This window comes from Geotrypetes seraphini, chromosome 3, assembly GCF_902459505.1.
Source record: "Geotrypetes seraphini chromosome 3, aGeoSer1.1, whole genome shotgun sequence".
Classification (NCBI taxonomy): domain Eukaryota; kingdom Metazoa; phylum Chordata; class Amphibia; order Gymnophiona; family Dermophiidae; genus Geotrypetes; species Geotrypetes seraphini.
The window spans coordinates 54,249,066-54,272,818 of record NC_047086.1 but is presented as its reverse complement, the minus strand read 5'-3'; the positions used below and the strand labels follow the sequence as shown (position 1 = coordinate 54,272,818).

The 23,753-nt window shown below is 42.4% G+C and overlaps 1 protein-coding gene across 3 annotated transcripts in view; it reads left to right on the top strand.

The window, feature by feature from the left end:
* Positions 1-23,753, top strand: part of SMAP1 (small ArfGAP 1) — a 324,870-nt gene that overhangs the window by 119,415 nt on the left and 181,702 nt on the right. For all 3 annotated transcript variants that reach the window (XM_033937092.1, XM_033937091.1, XM_033937093.1), the window contains one exon: positions 13,079-13,164. In XM_033937092.1, coding sequence (XP_033792983.1) covers positions 13,079-13,164 — 86 coding nt within the window. The remainder of the gene's footprint in view (positions 1-13,078; positions 13,165-23,753) is intronic.

Below are 23,753 nucleotides of genomic sequence, written 5' to 3'. Positions count from 1 at the left end.
AAGAGTGACTGCTGGGAAGAAGAGGCGTTGGACCCTGTGAGGGTGGGTATAGAACCCCAGACTGCAGTATGGGCCACCCAGAAGATCTCTGTGGGCCTCCATTGGCTCATGGGCCTTGCAATGAAGACCACTGCCTTAGAGCAACAACTTTCTGAGAATCTATGAATTGTGAGTAAATGAACTACATTTTATTCTATAAAGTAAATTTCAGAAAAGAACAGACCCTCCCCCTTTTTTTATTAAGCTGTGCTGCCAAGCAGCACAAGCTAAATGCCAAGCCACCCATTCTATTCCTATGGGTGGCTCAGCATTTAGCTTATGCTGCTCGGCAGTGCAACGTGATAAAAGAGAGGGGGTGGAGACTTCTTGTGTATGCTCATATGCTACGGTTATTACTCTCTGGAAATTATAGCTCAGATCTGCCTTAAGAGACTAGGATCAAAGCCAGGACACTATGCTTTAAGAGCCTAGATCAACAAAGGACTACCTCTTTTGGGTGGTGCAACAATATGGGATTGTCACTTTGTTTAGGAAGCCCCTACTTCTCAGTCATTGATAAACACGAAAAGAACAAAATTCTCACTACAAATGCCTCTCTCCCCCTTTTCTTCAAACTCTCCCTAGAACCCCTAGCTATAATGATTAGAAGCTTGCTGGTGTTTCAAGGGATTCGGACTAGGGGGATAAGGGTGCAGAATCAGTATGTTTCCAGATGATATGCTACTTTTCATACATAATGCTAAGGAGAACGTTCCTAGCCTCACAGATCTGATCTAACAATTTGGCTTCTTTTCAGGCCTCTGTATTAACTTTTTGCCAAATCAAAAGTCCTGCCAGAAAGTTATGTGCACCATTTATCCTGTCACATTTTCCTCTATAATGGGCAGACAAAGAATTAAAATATATGGGAATATTTTTTTTATTTTTTTTTTTTTAGTGCGGACTGGGTGAAGATTTATCAAAGAAATATTGCTGATATCAAAATGGAGCGAGTAGCCCAAGTAAAAATGGTGCTGCTCCCTAAACTACTATATCCATATCAAATGTTCCTGATCTGGGTTCAGAGATGGTATGAAAAAATGTTCCAAACAATAGTGGACACCTTTATGTGGAGGGCACGGAGAGCTAAAATCTTAGTAATGGTTTCTTGACTTTTCTTTTAGGCACTTGTTCAAATTATTTTTAACCCAGCTAAGCTAACTGTTTACTACATTCTCTGGCAATGAATTTCGGAGCTTAATTTTACATTGAGGGAAGAAATATATTTTCGATCACTTATTTTAAATTTACTAGAAGGGGTGTTGAAAAGGTACGAACTGTGGCAGCAGCAGTGGTTTTCTTATGTTCCCATTGAAGAAATTTGCAAAGCAGCTATTTGGTCCTCAGTTGACAGAGATGGTCATTTCGGCAAAGCAATATTACAGAATTTATTTTCTTCTTAATGGCCAGCTCTCCCTCCATCCCATTTCAGTAAGCCAAGGAGTCACACGTGTGCAAATATGCTGCCTGCTTGTTCTAGGATAAAGCACAGTCAGTTACCATAATAGGTGTTATCCGGGGACAGCAGGCAGATAATTTCACATCCCCCCCCCCCACCTCCCCTGGTTGGTTTCATAGCTTGCTTATGGAACTGAGGTACCGTGAACTAACGTCTGACGGGAAGGCACTCAGGCAAGTGCAAATGCGGGCAGTCGCAAAATTTCTAAAAACTTAGGGCTCCTTTTACTAAGTTGAGCTAGTGTTTTTAGCGTGCGCTGAAGATTAGCGTGCGCAAACCCCGCGCTAAATGAAAAATACTACCGCAAGCTCTACGGAGGCGTTGGTGTTTAGCGCTCACGGCATTGTAGCGCACGGTAAGCGTGTGCTAAAACTGCTAGCGCATCTTAGTAAAAGGAGTCCTTAGTGGCAATGTACTTTTGACACTGTCTTTACCGGGCTCCATGGATGATGTCACCCGCATGTGAGAATATCTGCCTGCTGTCCCCGGATAACATCTTTTATGGTAAATAACTGTGCTTCTTCTGCAGTTCTTTTAAATTTGTATATGTTCCCACTGTTTGCATTTTAAATTTAGAGCTAATTTTTTAAATATGCGCAGACAGCATAATGCTTTTCTTCCTGTATCATCATTTTTTCTAATTGGCTCAATTTAAGTGGTACAAATCTAAATTATAAGGATATGCAGATTTTAATATTGCAGACAAATCCTATTAATAATTCCAGACCATGCTTTGATAGAGTCCCCACTTGGAGTATTGTGTTCAGTTTTGGAGACCGTATCTGGCGAAAGACGTAAGAAGACTTGAGGCGGTCCAGAGAAGGGCGACGAAAATGATAGGAGGCTTGCGCCAGAAGACGTATGAGGAGAGACTGGAAGCCCTGAATATGTATATCCTAGAGGAAAGGAGAGACAGGGGAGATATGATTCAGACGTTCAAATACTTAAAGGGTATTAACGTAGAACAAAATCTTTTCCAGAGAAAGGAAAATGGTAAAACCAGAGGACATAATTTGAGGTTGAGGGGTGGTAGATTCAGGGGCAATGTTAGGAAATTCTACTTTACGGAGAGGGTGGTGGATGCCTGGAATGCGCTCCCGAGAGAGGTGGTGGAGAGTAAAACTGTGACTGAGTTCAAAGAAGCGTGGGATGAACACAGAGGATTTAGAATCATAAAATAATATTAAAGATTGAACTAGGCCAGTTACTGGGCAGACTTGTACGGTCTGTGTCTGTGCATGGCCGTTTGGAGGAGGATGGGCAGGGGAGGGCTTCAATGGCTGGGAGGGTATAGATGGGCTGGAGTAAGTCTTAACAGAGATTTCGGCAGTTGGAACCCAAGCACAGTACCGGGTAAAGCTTTGGATTCTCGCCCAGAAATAGCTAAGAAGAAAAAAAAAAAAAAAAATTTAAATTGAATCAGGTTGGGCAGACTGGATGGACCATTCGGGTCTTTAACTGCCGTCATCTACTATGTTACTATGTTACTATGTTAGAGTCTATGGGGCAAACCCAGGTTTTCAGGCTATCCACAATGAATATTCATGAGATAGCTTATGCAAACCTCTCTCATGATTATTCATTGTAGATATCTTGAATTTTTGACTGGGTATTCCCCGAAGATTTGTACAGCCAAAAGTATCTTTAAAAAGGCCCCTTATTAGCATTATTGCTTAAGGGTAACATGCTGGGAGCTGTAGTTTTACTTGTTCTTTAACACATCCAGGAGTTATCTTGTGTCTCTACCCTGAATTGACATGATCAATTAGTGCTGCAGGGTATGAGAATCTTGGAGACATGTAACCCGCCAAAACAACAGAGGTTCCATACTGCATATTGTGATTCGTGTATAACATTTTACGTCTTCTATTTTCACTTTTGCACTTATATTTGGACTCCTGAATCAGGCAGTACAGCTGAAACATGGCCTGTGTTGAGTCCTTTAAGCAGTAATCTGCTTTCCCATATACGTTATGAGAGGTTGTTAATAAAGGACCCTTTCCAACGATACCTTTGACTGCACACTGGCTCTTTGGTCATCTCCATTGTCCTGTTGCTGCGCTTTGAGGTATGGAGGTTGGTCTTTCCTTTTTCCCCCCAAACTTTCACAGTGATCACTTATGCCATGTTTATGGTTGGAATAAATGATTACATTACATTAGTGATTTCTATTCCACCAATGCCTTGCGGTTCAAGGCGGATTACATCAAAGTTATCAAGAATTACATAAAAGTTTACAGGAATAGCATAAGAGATGTCATAATAGTTACTTAAGAAGTACCAAAGAGTTGTCGAAATCTTAAGGTGATAAATGTTGGGTAATAAGAATTACCAAAGAGTTGTAGAGATCTTAAGGTGATAAATGTTGGGTAATTAGAAGCATTTTAGAATTTGTTGGGTAGTTAGAAGCATATTAGAGTATATTAAGGATATAGAGAGGGTAGGTGGGGTTTGGGTAGGGACTGGCCGTGCTAGATGGGTTTTATGTATTTTTTGAAGAGTATGGTTTTAGTATCTTTCTTGAAGGTTTTGTAGCCTGTGGTCGATGCCAACAGAATGGTGATTTGTCTGTCCAGTTTAGCTGCTTTGGAGGCTATTAGGTTGTCATACAGTTTTTTTTATTTGACATTTTTAGATGATGGGTGTGTGAATAGTGAGTGGGTTCTCCTGTGCCTGGTTGAGGAGGATTGAGTTAGTCGGTTATTCCAGTAGATTGGGCTTTCTCCATTAATAGCCTTGAAAAGTAGGCAGTAGAATTTGAAGTGTACTCTTGTTTGTATTGGAAGCCAGTGTGAGTCATGGTATGCTTCTGTGATATGGTCATATTATTTTCAGTGAGTATTTTGTATTGTTTGTAATTGTTTTATCATGGTCGCTGGGCATGGGAGGTATAGTATGTTGCAGTAGTCTATTAGTCCAAGGATAAGAGATTGTACCAAAAGTAGGAATTGTTTCCTGTCGAAGAATTTTCAGATTTGTCTTAGATTTCTCATGGTCACAAACGATGCTTTTATTACTTTGTTGATTTGTGGTTGCATGATACAGTCTCTGTCAATTATTACTCCCAGAAGTTTTAGTGTGGGTTGAATGGGGTATGAGATTAAGTTTATTACTAGATTTGTTAAGGTTGGAGTTTTGTTGTTTTCTAGGAGGATGAAGTTTGTTTTGTCAGGGTTAAGTTTTAATTTGTGCTCTGTCATCCATGTTCCTACTGTTTCGAGTGTTCTGTGTATTGTGCTTGTAATGGTGGGTTCTGGGTGGTCAAAGGGGAGGAGAATAGTGATGTCATCTGCATAGCTGTATGAAGTTATGCCATGTTTGCTAGGTAGGAGCTGTGGGAGGCTATGTATATATTGAATAGTGTGGGTGATAGGGGTGATCCTTCGGGAACTCCGCAGGGGTTGGACCATGATTCTGATTTTCTTGCTTTATTTTAACCCTGTAGGTTCTGGATTGTAGGAAGCCTTTGAACCATGCAAGTACCTTGCCTGAGATTTCTATGGAGTCTAGAGTTTATAGAAGAATGTCGTGATCTACCAAGTCGAAGGCTGCAGAGAGGTCTAGTTGTATGAGCAGGATTTTATTGCCTGTACAGAGGTATTGTCTGGCAGTGTCCATTAGTGTTCCTAGTAGGGTCTCCGTGTTTTAGTTGGCTCTGAAGCCAGACTGTGTGGGGTGGAGTAAGTTGTGATTATCTAGGTATGAGGTTAAAGTTTTGGCTATTAGGACTTCTATCAACTTGACAGTGGGATTGAGGATATGGGTCTGTAGTTGGATGGTTGGTCCGTTGCTTCTTTGGGGTCTTTTAATATCGGAGTTATGATGATTTTGCTGGGTTCTTGTGGGAAATTTCCCTCTAGTAGTAAAGAATGTATCCATTGTAGAAGCAGGGAACAGAATAATGTACTTGAGGTTTTCAGTAGGTATGAGGGGCAATGGTTGAGGTCGCAGGCTGCATGGCTGTATTTATTATATAGATTGTTGAAGTCTGACCATTGTATGGGTGAGAAATGGGATCAGGTTCTATCTGCTGCGACTGGTTCTTTTTCTGTGGGGGGAAATGATGTGTCTATGTGTGTGGGGGTTCAGTTGAATGAGGCTCTGATGTTTGTAATCTTGTTTTTGAAATATGTGGCTAAGAGGGTGGCTGAAGGAGGGGGGAGTTGCTATTGACTATGTAGGGAGTGGTGTCTGTGAGATCTTTTAGTAGCTGGAATAGTTTTTTTGTGTCTTGGGGTCCTTCTCCTATTTGTTTTGAATAGTATTTCTTTCTTTTTTCGTTCAGTTTTTGTTTGTATTTTCGGTTTGTTACTATCCATACTGTTTTTGTGGATTCTTGGCTGCTTTTTCTCCATTTTCTTTCTAGTTGTCTGCATTGTCTTTTGAGTTGGAGTAGTTCGTTGTCGAACCACTTGTCTGATTTTCTGTGGATTTTGGTTTTGGGTTTTTCTGGGGCTAGTTCGTCCAGGGTTGCAGTACTTAGATGGTTCCAATTTGAGATGAAGTCTTTGGGTGTGTAGTATTGGATTATGATGTCTGTTTTTGACCAGAATGTGGTGGGATCTATATGTTTGTGTGAGTTGTAAGTTGTTTGTTAAGTAGTTGGAATGTTTTTGTTACTGGTCCAATTGATTTCGAAGGAGTATGTGTAGTGATCAGACCAAAGGGAGCGTTTGGATCTCTGGTTGTGTGGACTGTTGGGACATGTAGGCTGCAATGTCTAGTTGGTGTCCTTTTTCGTGTGTGGTTTGAGGATCTAAGATTTTATATGTTAAGGCTTCGAGATATGCTAGTAAGGGTTCAAATATGTACACTTGAGTGGTGTATTCTATTGGTATGTTGTGAGTTGTTTTCAGGTATATGAGTGATCTTGTTGGGGTTGTTTTTTGGTTTTGTATGTGTTTGTTAGTTTTCTACTTGTTGATTTAGGGGAAGGTTGGTATGTGTAAGACTGATGGTTTGAGTTTTTGTCTATTGTGAGATGCCAGTTTAGTTGGGTAATTCCTTTGGAGTTTGCTATGATTGGTATTAGATATATATTGTTTGCAGTTGCTTTCCAGTCAGTTAGGAGCAGGAGTATCAGAAGGATTGCGTGTGTATAATTTGGAGATGTGGTTCTCATGGTGGTACTAAGTGTGGTGATCATTGTACCTAACATATCTAGTTTGGTATGGGTTTGAGGAGTTAATCAATTCTAATATATTGAGTTTCTAATCTAATATTATTCTGTCTTCTAATGGTAATAGTTTCCAATCTATTATAACTCTGTTATCTAGTGGTAAATGATGATACCTTAATATGGCAGTGCACACATAGATACAGCTATTCTATAAAGTGTATATAAGAATAGTTGGAATACTCCTGATACGCCCATGCCCTTTAATGCCTCTTTACAAGAGAATTTGTGCGCAATGGTCATAGAATAAGAGCATGTCTGTTTATATATCTTTGCTGTTTAGCATTAATTAGATGTTTTAAATTGTTTTCCTGTAACTCGCTCAGAACTGTAGTGTAAGAAATTTTTAAAATAAATAAAAAATGGTACCAATTAGTGCTTGTTAATACCAGTTATCACCAATTATTTGCCAATTTAGTGCCAGTATAGTGCCAACTGTATTAGGCACATAACCGGCCCTATTCTATAATTGCATGCCCAATCGTACACCTAAATTTTAGCACCATTTATAGAATTTAGGTGATCATACCTGTTTAGTATAACATACAGTGGCTTTCAGTTGTAATGTGAATCAAGTTTTGTTAAGAACCAGGGCCTGGATGCACTAAAAATCATCATTAAGACTGTGTGAGTCACTGGGGGCTGATTCATTGACTAATTTTAAAATGGTGATCGGTGTTCAACCGAATGGGCATGCAAATTTTTTTTGCGGAGGTCAGCCATAATCCCACCCCACCAGTTGTTGGAAAAGTGATTTTTCACACATGCACAAAGCCAGCAAGAGAAGCTTGAACAGCTGAGCAGCAGGGGAAGCCCCGAAGCAGCCTTCTGCCACTCAGCTGTTCAGGGCAGCAAGACTTTTTTTTTTTTTTTAGTGGCACATATATTGTGTGTGTGTGTTACACACGCACAATACCTGTCCCCATTAATTTTTAAAAAAGTGCTGCCGCCCCCCCCCCCCCTTGATGACAGCCACCCCCTAATGATATCAGCTGGTTCAACACAGCTTTCCCTGTCCGGGCTCTTGTCCAGCAGCAGAAGGGAGAAGCCATTGGCGTAATGCAGCACAGCCCCGATGTGGTCACCAGCAGTGGATTGATGCCAGCGTCGGAGGATCTCCTGTGGCCTGCCCTCTTTCCCCCTCTCCTTGGCAGACTTGCACTCCTGCAGCTGCGTTGTTGGACACATCGAAGGGAAACTGAACTTCACTTCAGGGGTCTGCTGTCGGCGGCACCTAGCTTTGCCTGTCCGATGACTGGTGTCATGGTGGTTTTCATTGGCATGGTTTCTGATAGTGATTGGTGACAGCCGGTTGACCTGGTTCTGCAGACTGAACTTACTATCAAGCCACCTCGGAGACTTTTCTATCTCTAAGGGCTCCTTTTACTAAGGTGCGTTAATGTTTTTAGCACACACACAAAATTACTGCGCGCTAAACCTCGCGGTACGCTTCTAGAATAACAGCAGCTCAATGCTGGCGTTAAGGTCTAACGCGCACGGCAATTTAGCGTGCGCTATTCCGCACGTTAAGGCCCTAATGCACCTTAGTAAAAGGAGCCCTTAAAGTTATTTGATTCTATTTTTAATTTTTTATCTTCTTTCATTATTTCTATTTTCTATTTCTTTGATTTTTGATCTTAGAAATGTATTACATATTTTTATTTTAATCGGGTACTTTAGCTTGATTGTGAGCCTTTGGGACAGATAGGGTAGTTTTTCTCAAGTACCTAATTTCATTTTAGTTTGATACATTGTAAACCGCTTAGGTCAGTAAAATGCAGGAGCGGTATATCAAATCTTAAATAAACATAATGAAGGCCCCTGGAGAAAAAGAAAGTCAGGAGGATGCCCACTCCCTCCTACTTCAGCTCCCCTGGATCACTCCCACACCCCTGACTGACCAAAATCTGGACCCCTCCCAACACCCTACCAACAAATCCCCAAGAGAAGGCCCTTGTGGTCTGAGGGGAGTCAGGTCAGAATAGCCAGACCTTCCCTCGTACCTTGTTGTAGAAAGCCGGCAAGAGGGATGCTCACTTCCTTTTGCCGACTTAGTCAAAAAGCACTACAGGGGTAATTAACTCAACTATAATAATAGCATACATTATGAACACGAGTTTTGAGGTGAATCTTTATTGAACACTGCAATGATTGGTGGGTGAGGCGGAGAGATCAGCCTTCATGTCTCTGAGCAGAGTTCTATTGCATTTACCATTTGAAAAACAGTCTGAGTTAAAACTTTGTTTCTACATTTTTTGAATGATACTTCCTTTTGCCAGCATAAGAACATAAGAATAGCCTTACTGGGTCAGACCAATGGTCATCAAGCCTAGTAGCCCGGTCTCACGGTGGCCAATCCAGGTCACTAATACCTGGCAAAAACCCAAAGAGTAGCAACATTCCTTGCTTCCGATCCAGGGCAAGCAGAGGCTTCCCCATATCTTAATAACAGACTATGGACTTTTCCTCCAGGAATTTGTCCAAACCTTTCTTAAAACCAGCTACGCTATATGCTTTTACCACTACCTCTGGCAACGTATTCCAGAGCTTAACTATTCTCCGAATGAAAAAATATTTTCTCCTATTGGTTTTAAAAGTATTTACTTATCTGGGGATGAGTGAATCCTCCCGCCCATTATGGGTTCGAGGCTGTCACTGTGGAGGAGGTGGAGGTTGTTTTTTTTCTGTCTTTTAATTTGTTTGCTTAAGTCTGTGGTTTCTGTGACTCTCCCTTTCCTCAAGGGCTGGGGTAATTCAAAGTGGTGGGCCTTGCACTTCCCAGTGCATCCTGGGATGTATTGAGGAGGGGCCTAAGACTCTGATTGGCCCAGATACCTAAGGCCCCCCTCAATAGGGAGTGTTTGTGTGTGAGTGGTTCCAGGCTTTGGTCACTCAGGGGTGTCGGGATGGTCCGAGTGGCCAAAGGAGTGAGCATTCCTCCTTCACGGGGGGGAGGGGGGGGAGGTGTGATTCAAGTGGCTGTAATCTTTGTTGGGGGGAGGAAGGTGAGGGGGTTAAGTTGACTACGATCTTTGCGGGGAAAGGGGTACAGGATTCTGAGGCAGGAGGGAATGGGCGTCCCTCCTGCCTCTCTTTTTTAATGGCAGACCTGTCTATTTTTTTGGGTCCTTAGTAGCTGTCGCTAGATTTAGTGCATGCCTTAGCGATGTTAGAACATCAATCGAAGTGCTCATTTTAATATTAATGACCTCATTTTAATACTAATGAGGTCATTTGCATGGGAGAGTCGGAGAATGTATGAACGCATGGAGAAGCATGCGGCAAGCCATTGTGCACATCAGTCGGCAAATTAGGTCAACGCTAAGCCAGTTCAAACTGGTTTAGCGACAATCATTAGACAATCTCGAGAGACTACGGGAGCTCAAGGCAGCCATTTCCTATGAGCGATTTGCACGGGGCAGGAGCATGGTAAGATTGCTCCTGCCCCGAAAACCCACTAGGTGAGGCTTAAGGGGGGCTTACAAGGCTTAAAATAGCATGAAAAATTAAAATGTTTTTTTTTGTTTAAAAATCGCGAATAACTGAATCAGCAGATGCTGAAATCGCAGATTTGGAGGGGGGAGTGTAGTTCCATCCCCTTTATCGTTTTAATTGCCGTTCTTTGAAACTTTTCTAATTCCACTTTATCTTTTTTGAGATACGGCGATCAGAGTTGCATACAATACTCATGGTACTACTACAACAGTATTACCGTATTTTCACGTAGATAACGCGCACCCGTGTAAAACACGCACACGGGTATAGCGCGCGAAAACCACAAATTTATGTACAGAAATTTTTATATACTGCGCACACCCGTATACCGCGCATGGTGCCCGACTCTCCTTTCGCCTGCCCCGACTCTCCTTTCACCCGCCCCAACTCTCCTCTCCCCCTTGAAGTCCTGTCCCCACCCTGAAAGCCTGATGCCCCCCCGACGTCTGATTCACCCCCCACCCGCAGGATCGCTCAAACCCCCACCCCGAAGGACTGCTCGCACGCACCCGCACCCCCACCCCGAAGGACCGCTCGCACGCACTCCCACCCGCACCCACACCCCCACCCTGAAGGACCGCTCGCATCCCCACAGCCTCCCGACCCCCCCCCCCCATCATGTAGAAGCTCCTACCGGTGTCCTGCTGCTTCCTCTTGGCGGTCCCGACTCCCCGACACAATCGGGGCAAGAGGGAGCTCAAGTCCTCTTGCCCCAGCCAACCGCGGCACCCCCGACACGATCGGGGCAAAAGGGAGCCCAAGCCCTCTTGCCCCGCCGACTCCCCAACTCCCCAACAATATCGGGCCAGGAGGGAGCCCAAGTCCTCCTGGCCCTGGTGACCCCCCCCCCGCTAGTTGTTCAGGCCAGGAAGGAGCCCAAACCCTCCTGGCCACGGCGACCCCCTACCCCCACCCCGCACTACATTACGGGCAGGAGGGATCCCAGGCCCTCCTGCCCTCGACGCAAACCCCCCTCCCCCCAATGACCGCCCCCCCCCAAGAACCTCCGACCGCCCCCCAGCCGACCCGCGACCCCCCTGGCCGACCCCCACCCCCCTTCCCCGTACCTTTGTGTAGTTGGTCGGACAGATGGGAGCCAAACCTGCCTGTCCGGCAGGCAGCCAACGACGGAATGAGGCCGGATTGGGCCATCCGTCCCAAAGCTCCGCCTACTGGTGGGGCCTAAGGCGCCTGGGCTAATCAGAATAGGCCCGGGAGCCTTAGGTCCCTTCTGGGGGCGGGGCCTTGGGCACATGGTCGGGTTGGGCCCATGTGCCTTAGGCCCCGCCCCCAGGTGGGACCTAAGGCTCCCGGGCCTATTCTGATTGGCCCAGGCGCCTTAGGCCCCACCAGTAGGCGGAGCTTTGGGACGGATGGGCCAATCCGGGGGTGGGGGGGTCGCGGGTCGGCTGGGGGGGCGGTCGGAGGTTCTTGGGGGGCGGTCATTGGGGGGAGGGGGGTTTGCGTCGAGGGCAGGAGGGCCTGGGATCCCTCCTGCCCGTAATGTAGTGCGGGGTGAGGGTAGGGGGTCGCCGTGGCCAGGAGGGTTTGGGCTCCCTCCTTGCCCGAACAACTAGCGGGGGGGGTCGCCAGGGCCAGGAGAACTTGGGCTCCCTCCTGGCCCGATATTGTCGGGGAGTTGGGGAGTCGGCGGGGCAAGAGGGCTTGGGCTCCCTTTTGCCCCGATCGTGTCGAGGAGTCGGGGGGGGGCAAGAGGGCTTGAGCTCCCTCTTGCCCCGATCGTGTCGGGTGTCGGGACCGCCAAGAGGAAGCAGCAGGACACCGGTAGGAGCTTCTACATGATGGGGGGGGATCGGGAGGCTGTGGGTGGTGCGAGCGGTCCTTCAGGGTGGGGGTGCGTGTGAGCGGTCCTGCGGGGGGGGGGGTGAATCGGCCGTAGGGGGGGGAAACTATGTAAAAACATTTTTGTACAACGCGCTCACGCGTATAACGTGCAAGGGTATGCGCGGTATGAAAAAACCACGTATAACGCACGCGTTATATGCGAGAAAATACGGTACCTGTCTTTTCTATAGTGTTTCTAGATGTACACAGTGCTGTACATTAAACATGTAAGAGAAAATCCCTGCTCAATAGAATTTACAATCTAACTAAAACAGGACAAATGGGGGTTAAGGAATTTCTCACAGCAGGAATGATAAAATAGACATGGGTACTTTACAAGTGAGTGGGAGTTAGGAGTTAAAAGCAGCCTCAAAAAAAGTGGGATTTTAGCCTAGATTTGAATACTGCTAGAGATGGAGCTTGATGTAGTGACTCAGACAGTCTATCTATTCCAGGCACCATGGAGGTCATACCATGGAGCAATACAGAGGCTTTATAGTACTCCGTCTTATTTTCTATCCCTTTCCTAATAATTCGTATCATTCTGTTTGCTTTTTTTGGCTATCACTGCACACTGGATAGAAAATTTCAGCATATTATTCACAATGACGCCTAGATCTTTTTCTGCCTATATACAGCAGCTTGATCTTTAGTGGAACTGTCATAAGACCACCGCTAGAGGTGCTGACACCATTTTGAACTCAAAAGCCAACAAAGTGCAAGAGTGTATAGGGATTGCTCTTGGCCCAAACCCACCAGATATCAGGGATTTAACAAATAGGTTTGGAGGAGATTTGGGAGTATCTGGATTAGAGAGGGTCTTTGGGGGCTTCTGAGCCATAGTTCCTTGGACAGTTAAAATAACCCAAAGGTTTCCAGAAAAATCTTTTGAATTTGACTGCACAGAGGCTTTCTGTATAGTTGAGCAGTAGTTCTTCTTCATGCATTACTAGAATGAACTTTGTAAAGGCAGTGCATAATAATTTGAAGAGCTGCATGTAACTTAAAGGTGGTGAAAAAGTTCAGTTTCTCATTTCTTTTTCCATCCCTTTTTTTTTTTTTAGTGCATGCAGGAAATGGGCAATACAAGGGCAAGGCTATTTTATGAAGCAAATCTTCCAGAGAACTTTCGAAGACCACAAACAGATCAGTATCCTTTTCTGTGTTTATGCTTAATCTTTTTGATTGCATTGATTGTATAAAGATCATGAAATGTACTTAATTCAGTGATAAAAGCAAAATATTATTAATGCATGGTAAACATAAATTTGAACTATTTACCAGTACTTCTCATTAACAGCAAATATAGTAAAATATGAACTGTGTATGAATACTAATTTAACAACAAATGTACAATTTCTTTTCTTTCCCAAGCTTTAAGTGCCATATTTCCCACAAATAAATATTCATATCCTGCAGAGAAGCTTGGACTTCACTCAGTACTCCCGTGTCCTATAACACCCTTTCCTATGTGGACTCTGTACTGGCTTCATAAGCAGTTCTCCCTGTACAGAAGCGTGGTTACATTCTTTCTTTCCAGTTAACCTACAGTGCTGCCTACTTAATAACGTAAGAATTGCCATACTGGGTTAGATCAAAGGTCCATCAAGTCCATTGTTTTCCTTCCATGTTAGTATGTGGCAGGATTCCCAAAAGTAGCCAGATGCCATGCCATTAACCTCTCCTGCATCCCAGGATAAGTAGTGACTTTCTGAATAAGTTTATTGACTTAACTCCAGGAGCTTGTCCAAACCCTTTTTTATACTTGGCTACATTAACTCCTTTTACAACATCTCTGGCAACAAGTGATGAGTGAAAAAACAAACATTTCTTTTCTGTTGTTTTCATTGGACTACTTTTAACTTCATAGCATATCCCCTAATTTTTGTATTTATTTTCAGAGAATAAGCAATTGATTTATGTTTGTTTCACTCACCTGATGATTTTATAGACCTCTATTGCATCTCCCCTCAACTGGCTCTGCACCAAGCTAAAGAGCTCTAATCTTTTTAGCCTTTCCTCATAGGAGAGCTTTTCTATCTCCATCATTTTGTTCGTCCTTCTCTGAATCTTTCCTAATTTAAATGAGGTATTTTATTATACTACCAACAATACAAAATTAAAACATAATACAGTGTTCAAATATAACAAGTATAATTCAGTAGCATGTCTTACGCTGAAGATCCTGGTAGAACAACATTCACATATTAGTAAGGGAAAGAAGATGGGACTTGATATTTGTACCTGGGGCAGTGGAGGGTTAAGTGACTTGCCCAGAGTCTCAAGGAGCTGCAGTGGGAATTGAACCCAGTTCCCTTGGTTCTCAGACCACTGCACTAACCATTAGACTACTCCTGTTTAGGAAGCTAGAATAACTGGTGAGTTAGCCCATAAAGAAAAGCCCTTCAACTTTGTAGGGTTTTTTTCTAGTTATAAACCATCCATTAAAAGGGGTTCAAAAAGGAATGAAAGGGGGTAGGAGTCATGTGACTGCAACCAGCTTGGATACATAAAGCACTCTCTCCTGTTGGCTAAGTATATTTGAAGAGATATATCAGCTATATTTAACAATAATCTGTAATTCTAACTTTGGATGCTTACATTCTCAAAGTGTAAATGAAATTGAGTAAAAATGAAGGCTCTTTAGCATTCATTCTGCAACGAAATGCTCCAAACAAGATCTTCCCACATTGGGAAAGGCCTTACATATGCAACTGCCTCCTGAACAACATGAGATCACCATTGGTTCCATTGCTGATGATATTAAATTCCTTGAGGAACTCATGCAACAAAACTTCAAAACAGCTTATGAAATAATACAAGATATCTCTACAATAATCTCCCAACTTGCAGAATTGAACTTTAAGAGGAACAAACAGCAGTTGATGAGCAACACATGGTCATTCAACAATCCGCTATAATGAAATACTTAGCGCGCATGCGCAGTTGAAACTTCGTGCGGCCGTGATCTCTGATTTGTGGCTTCATGTTGCCGCATCTGCAGTCGGAGACTTTGGCGGTTTACGACGCGTGCGGCGGTTTCCCCAGCAACGTTTCTGCCCCGATCTCCGACTGATGACGCCTCTCCTTCTCACCCCCGGACCAGCAGTGGCAGCAGCCACAGGGCATTTGCTAGGCCAGCCCTCTTCGATAATGCGAAGCGAGCCGGCCTAGCAAAAGCCCCGAGGCTGCCCGGCCTAGCGGATGCTGGAAAGTGAGAAGGTAAGGGAGAAGGGGTACTACTGGACAGGGGGGAGGTAAAAGGAAAGGAGAAGGTCTACTGCTGGACAGGGGGAGCAGGGAAGGAGTGCTGCTGGACATGGGGGAGGTAAAAGTAAGGGAAAAGGGAAAACAGACAGGGGGCAGAGAGAAAGAAAGAAATGCCTAAGTCTACACATCTATTCTAGCACCCGTTAATGTAATGGGCTAAAAAACTAGTGATTTAATAAAATTGAATTTCTACAGACTGAGCTCGAGGATATGAACAATAGAATAAGGAGGAAAAATATAAGAATTCTTGGTCTTCCTGAAGCATTGGAAGTTAATGACACTATCGTCTTCTTACCATCTGTTATACCCAGACTTCTGAATATACCATTTACTCTGCTGTTAGAAATTGAGCGGACTCATAGAATATCGCGTAGAACTTCTCTTTGACTTCTGATCTTAAAATTGTTGAGATATTTCCAAACGCTGCAGATATTACTAGTAGCCAGAGCTAACTAACTTGTATGAATGCAACAAAACTTGTTTTTGCCTGATCTCTCCAATACTACTGCTAAATAGTGTAAACTATTTTTGGACCTATGTCCAAAATTAAAAGGGCTGAAAGTCCAATATGGCCTATTTTATCCAGTCAGAATGAGGGTCACATATAACAGCGTTATGTAATATAATGTAATGTAATTTATTTCTTATATACCGCTACATCCGTTAGGTTCTAAGCGGTTTACAGAAAATATACATTAAGATTAGAAATAAGAAAGGTACTTGAAAAATTCCCTTACTGTCCCGAAGGCTCACAATCTAACTAAAGTACCTGGAGGGTAATAGAGAAGTGAAAAGTAGAGTTAGAGGAAAAATAAAAATAAAATAAACATTTTAACAAGACAGCATTGATCTAAATACTTTGGAAGGTAGAAGAGAGGAGAGAAAGGAATAGAAGCAGAAGGGGGAGCCGTTGAACAGTAGAATTCTGGAGAAATTTAAATGATAGAAATAGAACAAAACAAAGACAAAAGGCAAAACAATAGATAAGATTAAAGATAAATCATAAGCTGGAAAGAAAAATAAAATAAAACTTTGTCTTCAATCCACGGTTTCAGCATCAGTGATGAAGTGGAGCAAGTAAGTTTAGGAGGAGCAATTGACGTTTCCAGAAAGGGCTTCTTCAGGGAAGAATTATGATGATCCTGCTGTTTTACAGAAATTTTTAAATGAACATTCTACCTGAAATTACCATATGGAATGTTTATTGCGATAACTGTCTGTAGCTGATATGTATTCAGCAATTACTCTCGTATGCTGACATGGAGAAATGTGTTTTTTCCTGCTGGACGCATGTTTCCTGACTATAACTAAATGTTTATTTTGTTTTATTTGTGAGTTATGCTGCTCGTTGTCTGCATCTCATCGTCGACTTTTTCATTTTGCTTTTTTGCCTGCATAAGAAAGTGACACACAATAGAATTCAATTTAGAAATGGATAATTGCTCGCAGTTCACAGATTGGTCTCTCACCCACAATACTGTAATACAATGCTGAATATTATTACATCTTTAAATGTTAAAGGTTTCCTTAACCCCCATGAAGAGGAAAAAAAATTATTTTATATCTGAAAAAATTGAACTCAGACATTTTCTTTCTGCCAGAAACATCTGAGTGAGCTTGAAGCTAAAAAAATTCATTGAAAATTTATGGAGTAATTACTCATATTTGCAAATCATTTCCATTCAAATTTATCTCCCATCTTTGCGAATCTGACGACAGATGGCCACGATTGGAGGGAAAAATAAATGGTTCTCCCATTAATAATAATAATAATTTATTTATACTTATCAATATTTATGCTTCAAATTCTGATGACCAATTTTTTTCCCAAAATTTAAATTGTGCTTCCTCCACAGCACTCATATCTTCACACTATTTTAAGAGATGATTTCAGTTTTCCTCTAGATCAGGGTTAGGGAACTTCGGTCCTTGAAAGCCGTATTCCAGTCGGGTTTTCAGGATTTCCCCAATTAATATGCTTGAGATCTATTTGCATGCACTGCTTTCAATGCATATTCATTGGGGAAATCCTGAAAACCCGACTGGAATACGGCTCTCGAAGACCGGAGTTCCCTCCCCTGCTCTAGATCCAATATCAAACAGATTATCTGCTGTTTGACCAGCTAAACTCCTGATCTTCATTAACATTTTTTTTTTTTTTTAGTTCAATAATTTTTATTGAGTATTTTGAAAAATACAGGGAGCATTTCAAATACATAAAAACAAAATAAAGCTTTGTGTATAAAGAATCTGCAAATATATATTTAACTGTAGAGGACCATAGCAGTAAGAAAAGCTCCAAGTATTTGAACTGCTTGTGAAGACTATATGAGAAAAAGATGAGGGAGAACAGAAATAGAAATTAAAAAAGAAAGGAAAGAAAGAAGAAAAGAGAAGAAAAGGAAGGGAAGACAGGAGTGTCTACGAAGCAGAGCGTACATAGGAATCCAGGAATGACCAGGGTGATTTTTTGCTCTTCAAATTCATGGAGGTTCGGAGTGTAATTTTATTCTCATATGCATAGGATTCAAATCTATGATACATACACAGAGAGTTCCACCAAAAAGTATAGTCTAGTAGCGAAGATGATTTCCAATTTTTCAGAATGTGCATGAGAGCAGTCACAAACATGGTATTGATGAGCTTAGGAGGACAGTTTGATTGTGCGAAACAGGGATGTTGAGAGCGAAGGATTATAATGTCCATAGAGATCTCTTCCGAGCAGTTAGTGATAGATTGTATGGTGTTCCAAATTTGAGTCCAAAAGGAGCGGACCAAAGTACAATGAAAAAACATATGATCAAGAGTTCCCTCCTCTTTCAAACAGTTCCAGCAAACAGAGTCTTGCTTTAAGTTGGCTTTCCACATGCGAAATGGGGTCCATACTGCATTCCACATAATAAAGAACATTGATTGTGAAACTCTAGAAGATAAAAGCGGGCGGTTTGTTGAAGACCAAAAGAGTTCCCAATCAATGTCAGAAAGCGGAGTGGTGAGTATAATATCCCAGTGTTTCATAGATTGAGGTGAAAAAGTGAAGGAATGATCTCTCAAAATATTATAGAAAAAAGATATAGCCTTGCCTTTTAATAGAGTCAATAAAGACCAATGGCGGATAGTATTTTTGGAAGTCATGAAGTCAAAACGTATATGCACAGAAGACAGCACTCCAATGAGTGAGAGCCACTGTGAATAAACAGAAGAAGGCAGCAGGTATGTGGAGCAAAGTATATCAAAAGGAACTGACGCAGTAAGAGTAGACAATTGATGGGCAAACCATATACCTGCCCGCTGCCACCATTTCCATGAGAGGGATTTGCCATGGTTTTGGATTTTGGGATTATTCCAAAGAGACATGAGTGGGCTAACATTAACTGAGATCTCAGCTAAACCCAACAAAGAGTACCTTCTCAAATGTCTGGGTACTGACACCGTTAGTAAGCAGGAGATGTGTAAAGGTGTGCATAAAAAGCACTCCATTTCAAACCAAGCAGGAGGATCTTGGGGATAGGAGTCAGTAACCCAGTAAGCTCCATATTTAGCTAGTGAAGCAATATAATAATGATAGAAATCCGGGAAGTTAAGACCACCGTTAATCTTAGAGGCTTTCAGCTTGGCGAGAGCAATTCGAGGTTTTTTCTTGTTCCAAATGAATTCAGATAGCTTCCTATTTAGCCAATGAAAAAACGACTTCCGGCATAGAAGAGGAAGCATAGAGAGAGTGTAATTAATTTGAGGTGCTAGGGTCATTTTGATGGATGCTATTCTACCCCACCAAGACAAAAAAAGTGGAGACCATCGAGATGTAGTATTTAGAACTAGATTTTTGACTTTAGATATATTAAGATCTTGAGCAAGAACCGGATCCTTATGTATTAAAATCCCCAAGTATTTCACAGCTTCATGTGACCATGAGAAGGGAAAATGAGCCAGATCTGATTGAAGAATGTTATCATTCAGAGGGAAGATCTCTGATTTCTCCCAATTGACAGAGTATCCGGATAGGAGGGAATATTGTTTGACAATATGTATAAGATGAGGAAGAGAGGATAGAGGGTTCCTAAGAAAAATTAAAACATCATCAGCATAGGCTGCTAATTTGAAGTCTCGATCAGAGGAGGGAATACCGTTAATTAAGGGGCTTTGTCTAATAGCAGAAAGAAGAGGCTCCAACACTAAATTAAATAGCAATGGTGAGAGAGGACAGCCCTGTCGAGTGCCTCTTTGAAGGGAAAATTTAAGTTTCAAGTTTCAAGTTTATTAGGTTTTTATATACCGCCTATCAAGGTTATCTAAGCGGTTTTACAACCAGGTACTCAAGCATTTTCTCTATCTGTCCCGGTGGGCTCACAATCTGTCTAACGTACCTGGGGCAATGGGGGATTAAGTGACTTGCCCAGGATAAAGAGTTGTTAATCAGAATACGAGCTGTGGGTTGGTGATATAACGCTTCTATCCAATTCGTGAAGAATGAGCCAAAATTATACCATTTCAGGACACGGAAAAGAAAAGGCCACTCCACCCGGTCAAAGGCTTTTTCAGCATCAATAGCTAGGCCTATTATAGGGTCTGACATTGTTTTAGCGTGAGCGTTAATATGGTGAAAGAGGCGCAGGTTATCTCCTATATATCTTTGTTTAATGAACCCTGTTTGATCTTTATGTATAAGAGATGGAATCACTTTGGTAAGTCTTAATGCAAGTAATTTTGCCATTATCTTGTAATCTAAGTTAAGGAGAGAGATAGGGCGGAAGTTTTTAACCAAGGTGGCGTCTCTGTCAGGTTTAGGAATTATTACAATGGTGGCTTCAGTGAAATTGAATTGTTTGTCCGGAGTGGAATGGAGGAAATCATAATATGTAAGGAGATGAGGGGCTAAGATGGTGCGAAATTGTTTAAAGAATGCGTTAGTAAAGCCATCCGGGCCGGGGGCTTTCCCAGCAGGTAGGGAAGATATGGCAGCTTCTATTTCTGATATAGTTATTGGGGAATCTAGTTCCAATTTAACAGAATCCGATATGGTCGGATGAGTTAAGGAGGAAAGAAAGGAGTCTATATCTGATTCAGGAGCAGCAAATTCGGATTGGTATAATGAAGCATAAAAATTTTCGAATTGAGAGGAGATTAAAGATCTGGTTTTGACTAATTGACCTGATGGATCTTGAATAGCCGTGATATGTAGTCTTTTGGATTTAATTTTAAGGTATCTGGCCAAAGGGCGACCCATAAGATTATCTCCCATATAATGACCAGAATTGGAAATGAAGATATCACGCCTGGCTGTACATGAAACTAAAGTATTATATTCATATTTAAGTTTTTGGATACGTTGGAGAGTAGCTGGGTCATGTAGGTGATTAGACATATGTTGTAATTCTAATGTTTTAATAGAATTTTCTAAGTCTTTTTCCTTTATCATGGACTGTTTCTTTTTCCAAGAGGCAATTTTTATCAATTCACCTCTAAGGGTTGCTTTGTATGCTTCCCAGACAATGGAAGGACAGACTTCAGGATCTTTAGAGTTATTTTCAAAAAATTCCGCTGTGAAAGAATTGATTTTTTCAACAGTTTCCTCATCTAGGAGTAAAGCGTTGTTCAGGCGCCAAGAGGGGGATTCTTTGCGTGGAGCCGAGATGGAAATATATAAAGAGACGGCAGCATGATCCGTGAGAGAGATTGGATGTATGATAGTATTGGTAAGATCTTGAATAAGAGAAGAGGATAGGAGAAAGAAATCAATTCTCGAGTAGGTATTATGTGGTGGTGAAAAGTGTGTGTATTCTCTGCCTTTCGGGTGAAGTAAGCGCCAAGGATCCACAAGGGAGAAGGCATCATTTAGAGCATGAAGAGCTGTGAAAGACTTGGATTTGGAGGGTTTGCAAGAAGAAGATCTATCAATATATGAGGAAAATGGTAAGGAAGAAACTTAGGAACACTTCCAAGAAATGGAGGATGGTAGAACATGCCTGGTCTTTTTTCAAGGACATGGTGAGCGAGGCGCAAAATCTGTACATCCCCAGATTCAGAAAGGGGAGCAAAAAGAGTCAAATAAAGGACCCGATATGGATGACAAAAATAGTGAAGGAAGCGATAAGTAATAAGAAAAATTCATTCAGGAGATGGAAAAAGGACAAAACTGAAGGAAACTGGATAGAGCACAGGAAGTATCAAAAAGAATGTCACCGTGTGGTTCGAAAAGCCAAAAGAGAGTATGAAGAGAAGTTAGCCAGGGAGACTCGAAATTTCAAACAGTTCTTCAGATATGTTAAAGGGAAACAGCCGGCTAGGGAGGAGGTGGGACCGCTGGGTGATGGAGTCAGGAAGGGAGTAGTGAAGGAGGAGAAAGAAGTTGCGGAAAGACTGAACATGTTCTTTTCATCTGTATTTACGAACGAAGACACAACCAACATACCGGAACCTGAGCAATTCTTCAATGGAAATCAAGCAGAAAAATTAACACTCATGGAAGTGAGCCTTGAAGATGTGCGCAGGCAGATAGATAAACTAAAAATTGACAAATCTCCAGGTCCGGACGGAATCCATCCAAGGGTTCTGAAGGAACTAAAGGAGGAGATAGCAGAACTACTGCAGCAAATATGCAATCTATCCCTGAAAACAGGCATGATCCCGGAGGATTGGAAGACAGCCAACATCACGCCCATCTTTAAAAAGGGATCAAGAGGTGACCCGGGAAACTTCAGACCGGTGAGTCTGACCTCGGTTCACGGAAAAATGGCGGAAGCACTGATAAAAGAAAACATCAATGATCACTTGGAAAGAAACAAACTTCTGACAACCAGCCAACATGGTTTCTGCAGGGGGAGATCGTGCCTAACCAACTTACTACACTTCTTCGAAGGAATTAACAAACAGATGGACAGAGGTGACCCCATAGACATCATATACCTTGATTTCCAAAAAGCCTTTGACAAGGTGCCTCATGAACGATTACTCCGGAAACTGAAGAACCATGGGGTGGACAGAGACGTATATAGATGGATCAGAAACTGGTTGGCAGGTAGGAAACAAAGGGTAGGGTTGAAGGGACACTACTCTGACTGGAGGAGGGTCACGAGTGGTGTTCCGCAGGGCTCGGTGCTCGGGCCGCTGTTATTTAATATATTCATAAATGATCTAGAAATAGGGACGAAGTGTGAGATAATAAAATTTGCAGATGACACCAAACTATTTAGGGGAGCTCGGACTAAAGAGGACTGTGAGGAATTGCAAAGGGACTTGAACAAACTAGGAGAATGGGCGACAAAATGGCAAATGAAGTTCAACGTTAAGAAATGTAAAGTATTGCATGTAGGAAGCAGAAACCCGAGATACAACTATACGATGGGAGGGATGTTATTGAATGAGAGTACCCAAGAGAGGGACTTGGGGGTAATGGTGGACAAGTCAATAAAGCCGAATGCACAGTGCGCAGCGGCCGCTAAGAGAGCGAATAGAATGCTAGGTATAATCATGAAGGGTATTACAGCCAGGACGAAAGAAGTTATCCTGCCACTGTATCGGGCGATGGTGCGCCCACACCTGGATTACTGTGTCCAGTTTTGGTCGCCATACCTTAAGAAGGATATGGCGTTACTCGAGAGAGTTCAGAGAAGAGCGACACGTCTGATAAAAGGAATGGAAAACCTTTCATACGCTGAGAGATTGGAGAAACTGGGTCTCTTTTCCCTGGAGAAGAGGAGACTTAGAGGTGATATGATAGAGACTTATAAGATCATGAGGGGCATAGAGAGAGTAGAAAGGGACAGATTCTTCAAACTTTCAAAAAATAAAAGAACAAGAGGCCATTCGGAAAAGTTGAAAGGGGACAGATTCAATACAAATGCTAGGAAGTTCTTCTTTACCCAACGTGTGGTGGACACTTGGAATGTGCTTCCAGAGGACGTTATAGGGCAGAATACAGTACTGGGATTTAAGAGAGGATTGGACATTTTCCTGCTGGAAAAGGGAATAGAAGGGTATAAATAGAGGATTACTGCTCAGGTCCTGGACCTGTTGGGCCGCCGCGTGAGCGGACTGCTGGGCAAGATGGACCTCAGGTCTGACCCAGCAGAGGCATTGCTTATGTTCTTATATAAGTCTTGGATTTGATTAAAATCTCCTCCCAATATCAGAGAACAAGAACCAAATTCAACCAGCACCAGCCGAATCTCTTTGAAAAAATCCGGGTGATCTTTAACCGGGCCATATATATTGAGAAAAACAAAATTCACTGAGTACACCGCAGCATGTACCAGACACCATCTTCCCTCCGTGTCTGTTTTAAAAGAATGAATAACGGGAGAAAGTTTATCATTGAGAAATATTGAAACACCATTTTTCTTTTGATGAGTTGCAGGGGAATATAAGTGAGTGGAAAATCCCTTTAGTTGGAATTTCGTGGCGGCAGCAGCGGGTGGGAGGTGGGTTTCTTGCAAGAAAACTACATCAGGGTGTTTGTTGGACACATAA